The sequence below is a fragment of the Drosophila mauritiana genome, chromosome 2L, assembly GCF_004382145.1.
Source record: "Drosophila mauritiana strain mau12 chromosome 2L, ASM438214v1, whole genome shotgun sequence".
NCBI classification, from domain to species: Eukaryota; Metazoa; Arthropoda; class Insecta; order Diptera; family Drosophilidae; genus Drosophila; species Drosophila mauritiana.
Genome location: NC_046667.1, coordinates 1338868 through 1358864, shown reverse-complemented (window position 1 = coordinate 1358864; position 19997 = coordinate 1338868). Strand labels below are relative to the sequence as shown.

Below are 19997 nucleotides of genomic sequence, written 5' to 3'. Positions count from 1 at the left end.
GCCGGGGGATGGGAACCAGCTGGGGAATCCCCCAAAGAAGTGATAACCCGGCGCAAATGTCAACGCAAAAGTCAATCAATGCATTGATGCCGAGCAGATGAGTGGGGCAGGGGGCGTGGTCCAGGGTGGACTCCATTCCCAGGGGGTGGTGGGCGTGGCAGGAGCAAACTGGGGGTGGGCACAGTGAGAAAGCAAAAGAGTTTCAAGCAAAGAGTCGAAATACAAAGATACTTTATAGAATTGAATTTTTTTGTTTAAATAATATAAGATACAATCTGAGGCTGGTTACTATGGATCCACGAAGGGAGACCTCTTCTTTTATATCAGCTTAGAAACTTTATTTTCAGTGTATTAGGTGTGGGCTGGGCGTTTTTGGTTGTTGGTAAGTACGCACTCCTCAATGGTCCAAACACAGACAGAAGTCAGACAGAGCGCATTCAAAATCAATTCAATTGAAAAACATTTTCCCCCCTGGTTTTTTGTTCCTTTTTCGGAGGGTTGACTTTTCACTCTGTGTTTTCCTTTTTTGTGGATAGTCTGCGATGTCATCGCCGCTTTTTTGTCGGCTAAAAAATCACTTTAAGAGCTTACAAAGTTCAGCCGAAATTGTGTTCAATTTCGTTTTCGGGTGGAAATGAATGATTTCCGCGATGCATTCAAAACGTTAATGAGACGTAATGTGATGGCCGTGACGGGAATGAATCCCATTTCTCAGTGGACCACTCGAGGATCGAGTTTGCAGTCTCATCCAGTCGGACAATTAATTGCCAGAGACGCCCCGCCGACAATCGCAGTCGTTTGTCAAAAACTTTGTTGCATACTTGGTGGCAGCCAGATATAGTATAAACAACGGGCCAGAGATTGCCACATCATCATGCAAATGCCTCGACAGTTTTCAGATACTTATAGCTCATTAAGCATAGAGCTCTGGCATCGGGCCCAAAGTATCTGCCCCGTCATGCCACGCCCCCATAATGACTAAGCCTCCGAGGACCGAGCGACTGACTGACAAATTTTCACAGCTCAACGCTTATTAAACTCGCCTGAAAAGTTCAATTAGCTAGGGGGATATTATGGCTTGGAGCAGAGGAAGTGGAACAGATTGAAGGCACTAGAGAGGAATATTTTGGAAAAAGTAATTCCAGTTTAATTCTACTGTTAAAAGGATAAGGAAACGAATAATAATAAATTAGCTCCATCTAAAATAAATACCTGAGTAGTGTTATATCTTTCCGTAAAAAATCCATTTAACTTCAAAGACGCCAAACTATCGAGGAGTTCAATTAATTACCCCACCCAACACACCCACAGACCCAAACAAAATGTTTTGTCAGAATTTGGAAAATCTTTTTCGGACAGGCAGCAGGACATTTGTCACACGCTCGCTTTCACCAGCTCCATCATCATCTTGATTTGGCTGGCCATTCATTCATACATTCGCTACCCTCATCCCCCGATCCTCATGGAGATGCTGGTGCGGAGGGGGTCCTGCCCCAGCTTTTCAATATTAATTGCGCAGCTTCGGAGGTCCGACCAAGACGGATAAGATGGCGATGGGCTGGTCGACTGGGGGTCGGGTCAGTCAAAACCAGCACAAAGGACCTGGCGACTGACCCGTGTCCTGCCCCTGCGTTTGACTTTTGATGAATGGCCAAGAATTCGGCATGACATGAATGAGCATTTTAAATAAATTAGTTGTATTCGAGACGCATTTCTTCTGGGCTGATTGAGTCCTTTGATTAGCCAGCTATAAATCAAAGAAAGCTGACGGATAATGTAGGGCATTAGTCGAAGAAATGTATTTATTTCTTAGAAATCGTATGTATTTTTAGAACAGCCCTTCAAATGAACCTCACAAATGTCACTTGCTTTAATCCGCCCAAGATTTATGTCTGGGGGTTATTAATTAAGACAATAAACCTGCATAAAAATGGTTATAAGTTAATTAAGCTAAATGAAAAGCTCTTGAGCAGCGCCGCTCAAGGTGAAGACGAAGCACAAAAGTGCCAGAGATGAATTTGCCTCGAGCAGGATACCCGGACGACGGACCAGGAGAGGAAGACAAATGTCTGGCAATTTGGCTAAATGGCAAACTTGGCCAAGTAAAACATGCACGGGAGCATAATCAAGACAATAATTATTATTGTCATGTGTGTATTTTGGAGCCCAGACCGAGCCGCCACCAGCCAACTTCTCCCCAAAACTTTGGTTTGCCGTCCGTCTGGCACTCATCTCGTCAGATCTGCAGATCCCTCTGTTTTTCCTTTCGCCCGACTGACTGACAACGTGTGTTAATTATGGCCATCTGGGCGGGAAGACTCGAGTTTTAGTTTCGTCCCTTTTCGGCCCGTTTTGTTCTGTTCTCTTCTGCTCTGTTCTGTTCTGGGCCCAAATCGCATTAGGGAAATTACCCTGAATGGCGAATACCTGGGCAGACATAAATAGTTGTGCGTTGTTCTGTTGTTTTGGCCATTCTCCGTCTGGGAGCTGCTTAAATGCTTTCCGACTTATTTCCACAATGCATGGAACTGAGCTAGCTTTAGTTTTGCCTAATTAAGCGTGGCAATTGGCATTCTCCCGTTGAAGGAATCAATGGAATCGTTTCCCCAGGGCAGATATGCTTAAATACATAGAATCTGCCAGTAAATACACTTGGAGAAATATTTACCATTTTATGATTTCTATGTGAAATTGACAAAGTATAGTATGTGGGAGAAATTGCTATTTCTGTTTTCTGCGTGCTCGAGTCGATAGCCAATCTTTAACCGCTTAAGTTGGCTTGAAAGCTGAATGGTATAGATACAGATACTCGGGGAAAATCCAGCTGAGGAGTTATAATTAAATTGATGTACGCACGGTCACGCCGGCGGCATAATTGACTTGTCTTGACCTCAAAGTCCTGACCAAGCATCCACAAAACCAGGCCCAAACACTTTGCCAAGTTGCGGGGATACAAATTCATTTTGGCCCCACTAATTGCTATTGACAGTTATGGCTGGGCCCCAACAACAGGATGATTAAAAATTTAATGGGTCTGAGTGGCGGAGTGTGGGTGGGGGGATGGGAAATTTCCCGAGGCTAACCGCAATCCATCAGCTCGTAGTTGGGCTCACTTTCTGCCAAAAAATCAAGGATTTGCGACAGACAAAAAATTATGAGATGCCAGCAGGCATTTTTGCTCGACCCTTGTCGTAGTTTTGTTTGATTCCCCCATTCCGTGAATAAGTTTGAAAATTTGTTGTTCGACTTGTTGCTAAATACACAAATATAATTTGATCACAAAGTTCCAGGAACGGCATTAGAACGTATTTTGTCTGGAAAATTCGTAGAATTCGGAAACTTCTCAAGGTGTTGGGTAAGTGCAGCCGCAGGCCATTGGAAATCACAAGCCGAAAGCTGTTCAAGTGCTCTTCGCAGTGAAATGAAAAGTGAAATGATATTTGGTGGGATTGGAAAGAGGTATCTGGAATCCAAATATTTTACCGCTGACAGGCTGATGTATCTCATAATTCTTGTGCTTGCCTGAAATGAGATGCCGAATACCCTTCGGCAGAGTAAGGCTATTTCAGTTAGAAGATTTTAAAATAATATTAGATACTACTGATAAAACAAAACATAGGGCATGTACGAATGCGATTCCACCATTATACCATTTTTTCCAAAACATCCGTCGCTGTGTTGAATCCATTGCTGATGTTTGTAATTCGAGCTTAGTGTAATGGAATTTTTAAGCGAATGTCACAGAAATGCACAAAGTACAATGAGACAACAAGCTGCTCAAATATGCAAAGACTTTTACCCTGAGCACACGCAGACATGGAGGACACCTTATAGCTTATTACGTACACCCAGCCAAGGAAAGCGCCACCCACACAACACAACACACCCGCCCCCTTCAAGGACTCCCCGCTGAGCTTGCAGCATGGGGAGCTGGAAAAAATGTAACTTATTTTCGTAGACAAGAGCGAATCTTGTGTTTATTTGCGCTTATATGCACCTCATCTATCATCTATCATCAGGTGGTGTGTGGGCGAAGAGGCCCCACTTTGCCTTTCCTTTCCTTTCCCATTTCCTTGCTCTCTTCCGGAGCTGCATCAATTCTGCCGTTGCCATTATTATGATTGTTATTAACTTAAATAGAAAATACTTGACTGTTTCATAAATCTCACCCACTGTGGGGAAGTGGGGAAGGAGTTCTGAAGTTGGGGTCTCGCAGCGTCAAGTAGATTTATGTTCCTGCTGCTGTTTTGTCGTGTGGTGATGAGTTCCTTACTGGTTTATTTTGGCGAGAAGAACCCGTACAAAGGAGCTTAATACACCCGCAAAAAATTGAACATCTGCTGGGATAATATTCAAATCATCTATTCAAGATGGCTGGCAATGAAGTATATCTCTGAGATCGCAATTGGAACTATTGACAAATAGAGTAGTGATCTACAGAGCATAGAACTCAAAAGGTGTGCTCAGTGTCCTGACTTTCTTAACTGATTAAATACCTCTCAACCGTTTGTGCCCTTTGCGAGCCAAGACCGCAGAATTCAATTAAAGCGTTTTGCGTTTCACCTCAGGAATTAGGCAAACTAATTGGCTGCAGTCTCCCGGAGCGAAAGAAAAACAGCCTTTCCCGCCATTCCAGTCTTTCCCGGCTTTTCCGACTAAGAGTGCGTCTGAAGGCGCGGAAAAGTTTTAATAAATCCGCAAATTACTTTATAAGCAACTCGTTTTCGGGCTGCTTATTTTGTTTGCTCGGTGGGATGACAATGAGCGCGATAAGAAGTTGGCATAAACAACCCAGAGCCCGAGGTCCACCAAAGCCGTACAAAGTGCAGGCGCCTGGAGTGGGGAATGGGACTGGAATTAAGGCAGATGGCCGGAGGATGAAAGGAAAATGCGTCCAGTCTGGATGGACTGTACAGTATATATAGTATATAGCCGCCCATTCACACGACACGTTGACTGCCGCGTTGGCAGTTTTTATTTAGCTTTTGTAAGTTAATTTGTGCACTATTGTCCGGCAGGACCCGCCGAGCGAAACGTTTGCCTTTTGCACTTTGCTGCCCGGCTAGCTTTATATTCCTTTGCTCCTTTTTAATGTAATTCAATTTCAATGAAATTTAATCGTCCGTTCATACGGCAGTGGCCAACCAGCCTCCCACCGCCACCCACCCTTTCAGCATTATTTGCGTCATTTTGTGGTGGTTAATTTCAGTGCAACGCTTTTACTATTCAATTATGTTGCCGCTTGTCGCCTCATTCGAGCATTTTTTATGCACTCTGTTTATGATGAGGCAGTCCCTTCGAAACTTCCTGCTCTATTGTCCTGCTAATGCCGGCCTGTCCTGTTTGTCAGCCCGCGTGTCCTGCGTCCTTGTTGTGCCTTTTCATTGTTATGAAAAATTAAATGGGCATAAATCATGCTAATGGCGCATTCAAAATTTATTATGCTTTAAAGCCCGCTAACACACAGTCCTCCATCAATTTATTTATGTGTTTGCAATTATTTCTGCACGGGGTGGAATCGGTTCCAAGTCTAGTTCTGAATGGTTTTCGCTTTGGCTCGGCGTGGGCAAAGTACGGTTGATCTCATCTCGATTTCAATTAGATGATTGTTAGAATGTGAGGATATTTTTATGGGGGCGCACATCAGAAGAGCTGATGATGTCAGCAGCGATGCGGAATGGGGCAACGAATTGTTTTGAGTTGAGTATTGCACCCACTCTTGGAGCAGATGAATGAAGATATATTCATTGGGCTTGGTCATAAAAATATCATTGGGAAAAGAACTGCCTAATGCGCAAAATGAAGGTACTTGCAAGTATGTTTCCCTCAAGTATATTTGCATAATTCTTTTAAGAGCATAAATTAGATTCCTCGGAAACCGTGACCACTTCCTCGTCGAGTCCTTGACCATGACTGCCGGACGAATAGCCGACAAACTCGCGGTGATTAACCCACCGGCAGCGGAATACATTCGCCCACTTAACCGCCATAACTAACTCGGCAATCCAAAATTTCATTCGCTACGCAGCTGGCAACAATGTGCCCCGCTTAATCCGCCACATAAAAGAGGGGCAATCTGGGGGCTTGGGGAGAAGGGCGGCCCACCCACATAATGCAAATTGCTATTATAATTTGCACAGCAGCGGCGCCATTCATCAGCCTTAAAGGGGGGTTGGGCTGGAAGTTAGACAAATTTCCCAGGGATTATCTGCGAAGGATGCGCTGGCTGCACTTTGTTGGTGCCACGCCGATGTTGCAACATTCTCCTGCAGCTCAACGCGTTGGCGCTTCATTCCATTTATTATAACAAGTTTTTGGACTTTTTTCCGCCGTTCCGGGGGTTATTTTCACTGCCAAAAATATATATTTCAAGTGGGTTCAACTGCAGAGCGCTTTTTATTTGGGTTTAGGATTTTTCGCCCCGAAAACGCACGGGTTTGTTGCAAACTGTTTCATGCACACAAACTGTTTCGTACATGCAGACACATTGGCACTCTGCAGATACAGATACATTTCGGCCATTGCAGTTTGCAGATAGAGATACTCCGCTTGACCCCCCGCAGAGCGCTTTTCATTTGGTTTCTAGCCCTGCCTCACTTCGGAAAGAGTTCTTGAATTCGAAGGGGACACTGAATCAACTTGGATTAAATATAATGTTACATTTTTATTCATTTGATTTTCTTATTCAAGATCAATAATTTGAAAATATTATTGGGTTAATATCATTATCGATTTAAGAGAGACCACTCATTTGTATATTTATTGTAGTGCTGCCTACGATATATAAAACTGATTTATATATTTATCTAAGTACATTAAGCAGAGTTAGGAGAGCTATCTATTCGCCTATAGCCACAGGAACCGCAAGCATTCTAAGTTGATTTTTCTTTGCATTTCGGGTTTTCCTTTTGTTTTCCTGCCTGTCGCTCTTGGCTGCCAGTTTTCCCCCCTTTTCGGGATTCATTGGTCCACCTAGTGTGTTGTTTACATGTTCATTCGCGGGATTTTTCACTTGAAATTGGAAAGTCGACGTCGGCACAAAGAGTTAAGTCCCTGCATGTGCGGGAAAGGAATCCTGAGGGGGATTGGAATCGCTTATTGTTCTGACCCACACATTGTTGCCTTAAATGAAGAATACTCTTTCTATTTTTCGCTGATGCCCGCTTTTGCGGTTGTCTTTGCATTAAGCTTGTTATGGCTTTAATTTAGAGGCATCCTTGGCGAAAATCGCATCAACGCAGCTGGAGATCCTTAAATAATTCATGTCAGGCCGCTTCGAAATCGGAAAGTGGAGGGAAAAGCGGCGAGAAGCGAACCGAATCCGAAGCAATGAAAGCCAAATTAAGCAGTGGAAAACGTTTGGCCAGATGGGGGATAATCGGTGGAGGGAGTTGGATAGCTGGATAGTTGGATGGCTGGATAACAAGGAGCCAGCCAGGAGCCAGGCTTTCTCTCCAAGGATTTTCCCAGCTGGGCGCCGCAGGAGCGCCTGATTTACGTTGCAATAATTTTCATCTCATTTTCATTACGTTTTCGGGCTTATCCTGGGCAGCCCTTCCTGTTTCTTTTCTCCAGGACTCTCCCCTCTCCGGCTTCTTGCATAAGGCCAAAAGGTGAGAAGCTCGTTTGGCCTGCAGTCGCTTTATGCCGGGGTAGCCACTTGAGCCCGGCTATTTATCATTCCCCAGAAGCTCGTACATAAGTTCAGGCCGTGCATAGGCTTCTGCGTCCCGAAGTCCTCGGTTACCAGGGCCAGCCCCTCCTTCAGCCAGCAGCTGTGAAGTTTCCATGGTGTTGCTTTTTTCAGCAAGGGCCATCAAAAGTTGTGAACAAGTTGCAGGTTTGAAACAACAACGGCGACAGGAATAAAGGGGATCAACAAGGTACTCAACGCCAGCAGGAGAAATTCGAATGCCAACGAGTGTGGCGCTTCTCAGTGGTGACAGATTTACATCAATTATTGAGCAGGTGCGGACTAACAGGTTGTTCGGTGATGGAAGGGAACATTTTTGAGCAAGACCTGTTCAAAAAAAAAGAAAGAATTTGATTCCCATTTGGAGTGTGAAATGGGCATATTCAAAACATTTTATTATTTTCAAGATTTTGCATTATCTTGTTTGATATGATTTTTAAATTTTCATGATAACTTGAATGGTTAGAACAGATATCCAATTCCAACTTAACATTCCCATCGACTCTCACTGAACACTTTCCCTAGAATGCTTAACTTTTTGATTTGCGCCGAATGTTTGTGCCAGAAAATCCTCACATCCGCTTCATTAAGTACTGAGACCATCCCAAATGCTCGACCAAACCGAAGGAACCAAACCGATTTAGCTCCGAAAAAGGATTTGCAAATGCCAGGAGGAAGGCGGAATCCTTTGCAGGCAACTCAATTAGTTGCCGCATCCATTAGATATTCCAAGCACAAAACAAAAGAGTAAAGCGATTGCAAAGCCATCGAATAGCCGAAGGCCGAGGATCCAAGGAGGGGAATTCGGGGGACCAAGGACCCCGAAAGGAGATTATTTTTTGGCCGTTCAGGAGGTCAGACCACAAACAAAGATGTCACGCAGTGCGTTGCCCAAGGGGATTTAACCATTGGTACGCCCAAAAATATAATATATGACATTTTGTTATGAATACTAATGTGAGCTGGAGGGCCGAAGTGGGGGCGACTTAAAAGTTTATGCCAAGGACTGCTTTGCATAGTCCAAAAATATATTTATTGACAAGTGGACAGGGAATGCGGGAATATATTTGGAGGAAACTACGCCCACCGGACAGGATTTGATGGGGTAGGTGGTGTTTAAATATATATCCCTTACTCAAAGTAAACATTGCTTTAAGAATGTAAAAAAGAATTAATAGCAGAGTGGCCCTGAAAATAATACAACTTCTTCGCAGCGCCCGATAATCTCCTCCAGATTCCCACTTCCCCTCGAGCTACAACATAATCAAATCAATTGGCAGACAGGAAAGCGCAGACAGTTGGCCCAACCAACTGCGACTAATGCGTCGCCATCAGATATGCAAACAATCGGCGGGCAGACGAATCTTCTGCAGTCACCAAGTTTATTAAACCGGACTATGACAATGTTTTGGAGGCACACAGTTCCCTGGGAAGAGGTAGAGTTTCAGTGCGACTACTTGGTCTTGTGGGCTGTCCTCCTGCAGGCATTGCGCAGCACAGCGGGCAAAGGAGTGCCCGAGAGGCTCCGCACCTCGCCCGGCTGGATGTTTCCAAGCAAATTGAACAGGCGGTGGAACTGGTGGCTGGTGGGCGAAATATTGTTGTAGATCTTGTCGTCCACGTAGACTACATCGATGCCCTCTTCCATGATTATGGAGTGGTAGTGGTGGTTGTGCGGAAAGAAGTCCAGCAGCGTGCTCAGTTCCTTTGTGGCCAGAGAGTTTCTCATCTCGGCGGGCTGCTTGATCAGGAACACCACGATGTCCTTGTCGCTGTAGAGGCTCTGACCAGCCGGAAGGAGCGTCAGCTCAATCACAGCCCGCTGGACGCAGATGAACTCGGGCTCGTAGGGCTGCATGGCGTGGAAGGTCAGCAGAGTCGGATCCGGCTAGTGAAATAGTGGAATCAGTATCTCTAGCTCCTTCGAATGCAACTTACATTGAACCGCCTCTTGTAGGTGTCCAGCAGCTTTTCAGTGCTGTAGATCGTGCCATGCCACATCGGCGGCAGGTAAATCTCGGTGTCCGCCGATGTCAGCAGCTTAGTGCCATGCTAAAAACATGTGCTTTTGTTGAAATCATAAATATTGTAATTGAAAAATTACCAGATCGTAGGTGTAAGTGCTCATGGTTTCGGGTGTCACCTCCTTGGGATTTCCAAAGTCGTCCAGGAACATGGTTTTGACTTTTTCTTCACTACACAGCCTTCGAGTTCAAATAGAATTTAGCACAACTATTTTGATTAACAAGTCTGTTAATTTGGTTGCAATCTACTTTGATCAAGATTTATAACCTAAGCACGCTTACTCCGAAAGTTTGGATTCTAGTGTGGACGCAGTTCAATTCATAGAAAATCCTGTAACTCATCAGTGTTGTAAAAGTAATAAATTTTGGGGTTTTCTTTTAACTCGTATACCGTTTGTGCATAAGCTCATAGAGCTCTAAACAAAAATAACTTACAACTGGAGGCTGCATTTAGGGCAATTCATGTACCCATAGTTGCATTCCGATTCCCCAAGAGACGCCAGGGAGGTGTTTGCGTCCCAACTGCCACTGCCTTCCACTTCTGAGGCGATTATCTGGTTTCGCTCGGCCCCATAAATTTGTCCACGCCCATAACTGAGCTGACAACTTAAGTGCGGTCATGTTTTTGGGGTCCAGTTCTCCAGATCTCCAGCCAGAGCTCCCCTCCATTAGGAAAACAATTACAGACGACACTGACAGGCTCGAAATGCCGGGCGCAACTGAAACTGAGATCCAGGACGCATTCTACCAGCGGAAGGAGCAGCTAGAGGAGGAGTGGGCCAGGAAGAGATAGCATTCGGCGTCTGGCCGGGATGTGGCCATAAATTATGAGTTGTCGTCACATGCTGGCGGTCTGGTGGTCTTAGCCGGTGGTCATGTCTATTAAGAAGCCCTAAGGATATCCAACTGTCCAGCTGTCCGATTTTTGACACTCCTTCGGGTTTATTTTGCCAATCCTTTGGCTTTGCATATTTAGAGCAGCCCTCGCTGGCCGTTTTGCAAACTTTTCATAGGTGCTTTCGGTGGTTTAACCCTGCTCCCTCGGATTCAAATCCCCGAGACATAAATTATAGCCCCGAAATTTCCTGCTTCATTTTCTTGCTCACGAACTAGAGGGCGTCACATGTGTGTCTAAGTGATTTTCAATAAGTTGCGAGTTCTTGGGGGTAGGGTCAAAGTTTTTGGGGCACGATTTTTCACGGCCCCCAGATGTCTATATGTGTGTGTGTGTATATGGAATTTATATACTTATGTATGGGAGCAGCATAATTTATGGCGCCTTCGCATGTGGGTGTGTGTCTGAGCTGGCGGATTTTCGCAGGCGTCGATAATGACGAGCGATTTCTCATAGCCAAAAGTGAGTTTTGGTCGGGTGTGGGATTGCTGTTGGTATGGGAACTGGGACTGGGATGTACTGAGGAGGAGCTCTCATTTCGCCAAAGCACCAGCCATTTGCAGCAGCTGCGACCGACCTTTGACATCCCCCAGGCCCAAGTCCTCCACGTTCCCGGCCCAAACTACATGGCACGTAAAAACAAACTTGATTCTCGGCCATCAAAAGCGCCATCCGTCTTCCAGCAAACGTTCTCTTTGACTGCCAAGCTGCCAAGTGCGCGACGTGATTCAATATTTTTGCGAAATTATTTTTTAATCATAGTTGCACTGGAGTCAAGCAAATACAGAAGCTTGGGAGGCGACATGATCGAATACAAAGTGAGCAGTTGCCAAAATCAATAGGACATAGAGAATAAATTGAAAGGTGATGATATCCTTGAAACGGGATGAGATATATTTATCCACTTAACTTCACAATGTATGATATTAGAGAAGGAAAAGAATAATAAATGGCTGAAATGGTTAAGGTTAATGTAATTATAGAAGCCTCAAAAACCACCTAAAAAAACCTCGAACAATAGATGACAACTACATGTGTATAAACCACACCAACTCACACATATATAAATCATAAAAACAACAAAGAAGGAAACCAGAAAGTGGCAAGAAACTTTTGCAATTTGCAAGACTTGCAGCTGGCATCGGTCGCCACTCTCGGCTATTAACGCAATCGAATGACGTTCTTGGCTCGGATTCGGATTGGGATTGGGATTGGGATTAGGATTCGCCCTGCTCTTTATGGTAAATGCCCGCAAAATGTTTGAAGCGCTCAAATGGTAAAATGGTGAAATGGCAACCAAATCAGCGGATCCCATGCCATCCTAAAAATTGCAATTGTGACAATGCTGACAATCTGCAGGCGACAGCCAACACAGAGTTCCAACCGGAAGTCGGGGGAATCGGGAAGTAACTGTGAAGGATGGGGGAAACAGACGGCAATGGCAGTTCCGTCTACATCTCGCTCAGCTCCTCTGTACACTTAGAAAAAATTGCACTTTAGATGGGCTTAAATATATAAAAGCATTAATTGAATATTTCAGGTTGAATTGTGTGAGCATTTGAAGGACTTCTTGGTGGGGCAGTGCTATTTATCTTTGTTACTTCTCATTTTGTACAGTGTATTGTCCGTCTGGCTGCTGCCTTCATGGCAGCGTCAAGAAAACGGCGACACTTACAATCAGTATGAAATTTACGCGATTTTCATTGCGGCAAATGGTTTGCTTTTTTCGGTATTAACATTTCTCGCCAGGCATTTGGGGAGAATAAAGAAAGTGGGGGCTTGATGGGTGTTGGAAGCGTTGGAGGTTGGACTTTGGAGCCCAGCTGAAGTCGTGCCAATTTCATAATGCTGTTCATATTTCGTTGGGCATATGCCGATTCTGATGCTGATTAAAGTTAAGCACAATTGAGAATAATCTTTATTCTCAAGCAATCTTTAATGCAGTTTGCTTCTTATGTAGAGTTCAGAACGTATAAAGACCAGAGGTCTTTAGTCTGGCCGATCTCCCCGTGGACTGTGCAGAGTATTCGCTGTTCCCCGAAGGAATATGATTTGCTCGCCGGTTGGCTGGCTCCTTGGCTGCAGCCATAACCAGGATAACAACAAACGGGCAAACAGCTCGCGGCTGCCACGAGCCAAAAGTGGCATCAGCTGCGGCAGTTGGCGGTGTTATATCTAACCCCTCCCGCGCCCACGCCCCCGCCTCCGCCTCCGCCTCCGCCTCCGCCTCCGCCTCCGCCTCCGCCTCCGCCTCCGCCACCTGCCACCACCCCCCAGATCAGCCGACATATATCCTGGGCTGACTGACTCGAGCCGAGGATAATGCAATAAGCGTTGCCAACAAGCGCGCAACGTCTTCGTCCTGCGACTTTGGGCCCTCCAGCGATTGAGCCACTGCGTTTGTGGGTGGGCTGGGGCTAGGCGGAGCGGGAGGGGGCTTTCCAGGGGGGTGCACATGTGCGCCAGACAGGTTATGCACTATAAAAAATTTAAGAAATTGCTACCAACGCCAGCGCCAAAAACGACAATACTTACGAGCATTTCACAAATCAAAATACTTTCGAGAGTTGGTCCTTTTCGCAAGTACAGCCCTTCCCTGCGCTTTGTTGTCTGCCACCAGTGGTTATTGTTATTGTTCTTAATGTTGGCTTTCTTGTGTGCCAGACATTTCCGCGTTTTTCCACACTTTTCCCCTGAACAACACAACTGATGCCCGAAGGAGCGATGCGAAAAACAATGTGCTAAATAAATAAATTTGTCCAAGATTGCGCATTAAAAAAAGGTGCAAGAAGTCGGGATATGGCTGTGGGATGGTTTGCTTTTATGGCGTGGCAGGTGATCAGGTGGGTGTCATGTTGGATACAAGGATCAAACAGGACGATATGAGTATAATTCGAATGGGCGTAGTAAGGTTATTGAACAAACAAGCTCTAAAGCCTTGATGTTAGATGAGAAGGGATGTTAGCAAAAAAATATAAAACAGCAAAGGATCCAGCTGGGAATCCCTACGGACTAAGGCTTTAAATCTAAATCAATTATTCTTTTTGAGGACAGCAACTAGCAGAATGCAGTTTTTTCCCCAGACTTCTTGGCCATATCTCGGCTTAATGGCAGTACTTCCCAATTACCACCCGTCCCCAGGATCCATCCTAATCTATGGCCCATTGCGTGTGCAGGAGAACACGGCCAGTTGGTAATATCCTGGGAGAATGGCATGCAAAAGGACAGGCAACAAAAGCGAGCACAAATTGCGACATGTTTTGCAATTCCCACGCATTCTGCGGAGCTCCCCACCCACTTTCGCAACTCCCACGCTCGGGTTAAAGGTCGCCGGAGTGTGTCTCCACCCACTTGATGTTGCTGCTCCAGCTGTCCTCGCCTGGATGTTATTTAGCCGACAGTTTAGTGTGATCCCCCCAGGGGAATGGGAGTCGGGACTCCTTTTTTATGTCAACTGTTGATTGCAGCAGTGCACAGCTCCGAAAGGATATCAAAACGCAGCTGAACTGCAGCAATAATCAAAATTAATTCAATTTCGGCGGCTGGCTTTAAAGGTAGCCACTTAATTAAATGGCCACACGCGTGCTCCATATGTACACCCCGATATCCTGTGGCACTGCACTGATTTTCATGCATCTGGCAAAAATCTGCTTAAATCAAATTACATTCAACAAAATGCCCATAAAGCGAATGAATAACCACAAAATATTCGAGCACTTAAAATGGCAAAGTGATTGAATTGTGGGCAGGGTTTTTCGAGAAGCGAACGTGACACGATCCAGTTTTTAAAACCATTATGTTAATGAAGCTGCTACAAATGACAATCCATTTTTATTTACTAATTCAAGATACACACTCTTATCCAAGTTCGTTTTGAATATTGTGTTTTGGTGCATAGCTCTACGTTTTATGGTATTAGGGAGACTTTAGCAAAGTATACCCTATAGTAATTGTAAGGCATATTTGTGCTCACGCACTCATCTCCAATTGTCAATGCATTATAAACCGCACAAATGCACCACAGTGACAGGTTGCAATGGGGACCAAGCTGGGGAAATATTAAACATTGACCTGAATGTTTATTTAAGCGCAATGTCATAAGCATTAAAGGTAGCTGGAGAGGCTTGACCCCTCTGAACTACTATTGGCATACGCCCATGGCTGCACCTTCCGAAAACTGCACTTATGCCCTGTAATAACCAGCTCTCATCTGTCCACTCGCAGCTGCAGGCTTACGGTTGCCTTTGATCAAATTATCCCTGTAACCCCACTCCACCGGCAGCCCTCAAGGATTGCACCTGTTTTTAAGCTCAGATGTCCGGCAAATGCGTACATATTTTAAATTTAATTACTACACGCTGCATGCAGCAAACAGTGGCAGCCACAGCAAATCCGAGCCAGGACATCCATCCATCCATCCAAATGGGGCAAGCACAATCCTTTCGGTGGGGCAATGCGCTATGAACTCCCTTGCCCGAATAGTTGGCTGGCCATTCAAAATCTGCGCTAGCCGCACATGGATAAAAATATGAGTGCACCATGCGAGGGTGGATCGAAGACATTTGTCATACAATGGAAACAAAAGGACCAAGAAAAGGATTTAAATACTCGTTTGTTTTGTTCTCATTACAGGGTATTATTGATCGAGGGCCATATGATTTCTTCACAACTAATGATGCCTTCCTTACTTACCAATCCACCCCTGTCGAAACATATATCACCTGAAATGCCTCTCCCTGCCCCAAAAACCCCTTCATCCACACAGACGCTTCAGCGTTCGTCCTGCGGGCATTTTTGCACATGTAACTCAATTTGTGGTTTACATTTAATTAATTTAATAATATATGGGGAAATTAAATTCTCCTCCTTCCCAGCTGCAAAGAGAAAAACCGCAGAAATCTCGCCACTGTCAACAATTCGTCTGGCCAGTCCGAGAACGAGCTGAAGGATACGAGCTGAAGGAACCTCAAATATACGAACATTTGTACTTATTTCGACCAGCGCCGGCAAAGCGCTCAACAGATGGCGCTGGCAGAAGGGCGAAAAGATGGCGCCACAAACACAATCCACATGAAGGGAAAAGCTCTCCTGCGGGTGGATGCTAAGAAATACCATTTATTTATTTAATTATTTCAGTGGTTCTGTATTTTAAATATTTTAGTAAAATCAGTGTAGCATAAATTCCTTTTTTTATAGTGTCATAAAATAACAAATACTAAGAAGTAAATTAATATAAGTAGTTATATAAATGGTTATGATGTAACTTAAATATAAGATGTCTGATTAATACGAATGAAATAAGTGAAAAGGTCACTCTGACTTGCGAATTGAATAAAACATTTCTGCTTACTCACTATTTAATTTCACTTAGCCATATCAGGGCATTGAACCTATTTAGCCGCGATCTCTCTTAATTGATTGACCCCCGTAATTGCAGTGCAAATTGTTCCGCTTTGCATGCGGAAGCCCTTATCGAAAGCGAATTATCGCGATGTGCATACAGAAATTATGTGAGTTATATCGGGATTGTTTTCCATAGCTGCCTGGCGATTGTAACGAGAGCAGTATGTTCTGATTCTGCAATCAGATCGTCTGCATTTCACTTCGTTCACATGGGCAATCCGATTCGGCGCACTCGAAAAGCTCGCTCGCGAAAAGCAAAGCTCTCGCATCCAGCGTATAAAAGATACAATGCAGATGCACGAACCTCAGTTCTAAGCCAGAAGTAGAACGGATACCAAGTTCAGTGGATAGCAATCGCGTCTCCCAGTATATTCCAGAATGAATCACCACTCCAGGTAAGCGCCACTCACTGAGCACTAGCCCCAAGTTGTTTACTTTTCATTAATCATCCCCACAGTTCGCACCTGTTGCTGCTTATCTCCGTGGTATTTGGGGCTGTCTGGGTGGCCCATGCCCAGGTGCCATTTCCCGGCAAGTGCCCAGATGTTAATCTACTGGACACCTTCGACGCGGAAGCGGTGAGTACTGACCTTAGGACACCCATCCCACATTGCATGTCAATCATCTCATTCTCATAGATTTAGAATAGGGAAGTCTAAACGATCAGTTTTAAGCGAACATGCTAATGATGGCACTACAAAGTCTCAATAGTTATAAATATTAGCGAATATATAGAATTAAGCGTTGTTAGTTAAACTCCACATGGGTGAAAAATTGGGCAAGTTCGATTTTCCAAATTCAAAACTTCGTTAGTTGTGCAAAATTGATAGTTCAATGATCACAGTAGCGAAAACTATAATGATAAGATAATCAAATTGGTTTCATATTAATAAAGGGCATTGTTGTTACAGCCTTACAGGTAAATATTTGTATTTGGTATTTTTTAATTATCGGACCTTACTTATCTAATCTAACTATAATTATTCCCAGAATTTTAAATAATAAGTAAGCACTTTGAGGTACAGTTTATGTTACTTATTATGTGACCATCTGCTGATACTTAATATTGTTACATTGTGTTTATTATTATTTTTATTCGGATTACTTCAGTATATGGGTGTGTGGTACGAGTACGCGGCGTATCCATTTGCTTTCGAGATCGGCAAGAAGTGCATCTACGCCAACTACAGTCTCATAGACAACAGCACTGTTTCGGTGGTGAATGCGGCCATCAATCGATTGTGAGTATCAAGTAGTATAATCTGAAACACTCCATTTAATCAAAAAATCGATGAAAAAGCACCGGGCAACCCTCGAATGTAACTGGACAGGCCAAGGTCCTTGGACCCGGTCAGTTGGCCGTGGCCTTTTACCCGACGCGTGAGTAATGCCAACTTTAGGTGGTCTCTTCAACCAACATTTGTTTGCTTATGTAATACATTTTAGAGCCATTGACGAAGGCCAACTACCTGGTTTTGGGCACCGATTACGAGTCATACGCCGTCGTCTACAGCTGCACCAGTGTAACGCCTTTGGCCAATTTCAGTGAGTTAATCGGGTGTCTAGTCAGCTAGTCAGCATGTTCATATGCGAACTGTGTCATAACTAAAATGGAGTGACAAGCACTTACGCCGGAATGATAATTATTATTTTTATTGCAGAAATCGTTTGGATCTTGACTCGTCAGCGTGAACCTTCAGCGGAAGTGGTTGATGCGGCCAGAAAGATCTTGGAAGACAACGATGTATCCCAGGCCTTCCTCATCGACACTGTTCAGAAGAACTGCCCCCGGTTGGATGGTAATGGCACCGGGCTGGCCGGAGAGGATGGTCTCGATGTGGATGACTTCGTGTCCACCACCGTGCCAAATGCCATCGAAAAGGCATGAGAATGGCTCCGACGCCTCTACGAGCGTCTCTATGACATTTTTATGAACTTCCTAAGTTACTAAGTGTCATGTAAACACAGCGATCGTGTATCGATTGTTAAATGTTCTTTGGTGCTTCGATTTAAGTTTGTTGTACTGCGAGGATTAAATAAATAGAAAAACGATCATGTAAAGAGTTTATACAACTGAGATGGACACGATCAAGTGTCTCAATGGAACGGTTCCGCTTTTGTTTTGCGCATAATCATGATTATTTTGCATTAAGCCGCATCCAGTAGATTCAAATAAGCCAGACCAAATGATTCAGTTTTCAGTTTTACTCAAACCGTTCCAGCATGATCAAGTGGAAGATCTTAGTGTGAGTGCAGCCTCTGAATATCAGCTATATGAATATTGATTAGCCTACTTAATTCTCCGAAAGCCTTGCAATCCTATGTCTTCAATCTTCAATGGCCATGCGGGCCTTTCATGGCGCCTGTCCCTCCAACATGACGGCTGTTGGGGATTTGGACATGGAACGATTCAAAGGAAAGTGGTACACCCACTCGATATATCCTCACCTTTCGTTGCGAGTGGAAAAATGTCAGTCGACGGATTTCATGGAGGTGGAAGAGAATAAATTCAGCGTTGTGGCCCGCGAGCTGAACAGCCAGTGAGTGATTTTCAATATTTTGAGACAAATCTATAAGCCATATTCACAGAACTGGTACTGTAAAGATGAGAAAGGCAGACATACTGCGCGTGGAGCCAGAATTTGGGCGGTATATTTTGGACACAACTAGTACGGGTAAATTATGATGGAATTAGTTAAGCCAATTAAAGCGATTTATTAACGTGTTTTAATTTTGCAGCTTTTCCTGAGGGCGTTCTGATGTATGTTCTGGATACCGATTATGTGAACTTCGCCATCCGATTTATGTGCTTTGATGCCAGCAAAATATTCAGTTTTCGTGAGTGTAGTGCTGTGAATAATAAATACTTTGCCCTAATACGATCCTTTGATCCCACAGATTGGGCAGTCATCCAGACCCGAAAACGATTGCCCAGTGCCCAGGTGATACATATGGCTCAGTACTTTGGAAAAATGTCCGGTCTTGTTATAGGTGACATGAGCAAAGTTCCGCAGGAGTCGTGTCCCTATGATACCTGAACAATATAAACTTTGTTTTGAAATAAAAGTGTAACTTGCAAGGTTCAATCAGCATATCGAATTGATTTTGGACTCCCGATTGAGGAAATTAAACCGTTCTGGGAACTCGTTTTTAAGAGCTTCATTAATAAAAATCATAGTGATTCTATGTGAAACCCATTTTCCACCCACAAGACTGCCTTATTTGCTCGGCCTTGGTGAGCAAAACAAATGTTGGCCACAGAAACAAGCATAAATCACAAAACCGCACTTGGAACGGATGCGAATAGATAAGCCTGGCCCACCAACTCATCTCGCTCCCTGGACAGGAATAAAGAAAAAGGACAATTGTAAAATTAAACAGCGAAAAGGCAGGACGAAGGGTCCTTGCAGAGCGAAAACTCCGAGCGTCCATTGGGGAAATTTTATGGTACAACGATTTTTAGAAGCTGTACAAACATATACATTGTATATATCTATGTCTATATTTTATTTGCCCGCCTTCCATTTTTGTTTTCGAGTTTCCCAGACTGCGACAGCTCCTGCGGCATTCGAGCTGGTTGTGCAGCATTTGTTGCAAGGGTCGAGGAATCCGGCTAGGAATCGGTCGTGTGGGAGTCCCCGGCCAACTCACCTCTTTCCACCCAACGACTGCTACTCGCTATGCATACAAAATTTGTTTTGTAAACAAAGTAATGCCATTACAAACAAATTGGACTTTGTGCCCATGTTTTACACCCACCCCAGCCACGACATTGTTGCACTGGCATCCTTTGGGAAATCGCTCTGCGGAGCGTCCTGATGATTGAAGGAATATGTGACTGACATTTGAGCCTGCTCCGCACATAGACGGATAGCATTTATTGAGTGCCAAAGGACGATTCCTGCTTGCAGTTTTGCGGTTTGCCCGCCGGCTATTGGGTTACTCTTTGGAGATTATATCGTACCCTATTTATTCAATTTGG

At 44.4% G+C, this 19997-nt stretch overlaps 3 protein-coding genes across 3 annotated transcripts; 2 read left to right on the top strand and 1 right to left on the bottom strand.

Moving 5' to 3' along the window:
* Positions 1-9053: 9053 nt before the first annotated feature.
* LOC117146617 lies at positions 9054-9999 on the bottom strand. The gene is made up of 3 exons (XM_033312951.1): positions 9798-9999; positions 9632-9745; positions 9054-9581 (listed from the first exon to the last, which is right to left on the bottom strand). The coding sequence occupies exons 1-3, from the start codon at positions 9867-9869 to the stop codon at positions 9147-9149; spliced, it is 621 nt and encodes a 206-aa protein (XP_033168842.1). The 5' UTR covers positions 9870-9999; the 3' UTR covers positions 9054-9146.
* A 6307-nt stretch (positions 10000-16306) lies between these two features.
* Positions 16307-18076, top strand: LOC117150622 (apolipoprotein D). The gene is made up of 6 exons (XM_033317592.1): positions 16307-16410; positions 16473-16593; positions 17126-17256; positions 17316-17395; positions 17462-17560; positions 17677-18076. The coding sequence occupies exons 1-6, from the start codon at positions 16394-16396 to the stop codon at positions 17901-17903; spliced, it is 675 nt and encodes a 224-aa protein (XP_033173483.1). The 5' UTR covers positions 16307-16393; the 3' UTR covers positions 17904-18076.
* An 81-nt stretch (positions 18077-18157) lies between these two features.
* Positions 18158-19101, top strand: LOC117150623. Its single transcript, XM_033317593.1, has 5 exons — positions 18158-18261; positions 18325-18555; positions 18605-18690; positions 18755-18853; positions 18914-19101. The coding sequence occupies exons 1-5, from the start codon at positions 18239-18241 to the stop codon at positions 19051-19053; spliced, it is 579 nt and encodes a 192-aa protein (XP_033173484.1). The 5' UTR covers positions 18158-18238; the 3' UTR covers positions 19054-19101.
* The last annotated feature ends 896 nt before the right edge of the window (positions 19102-19997 follow it).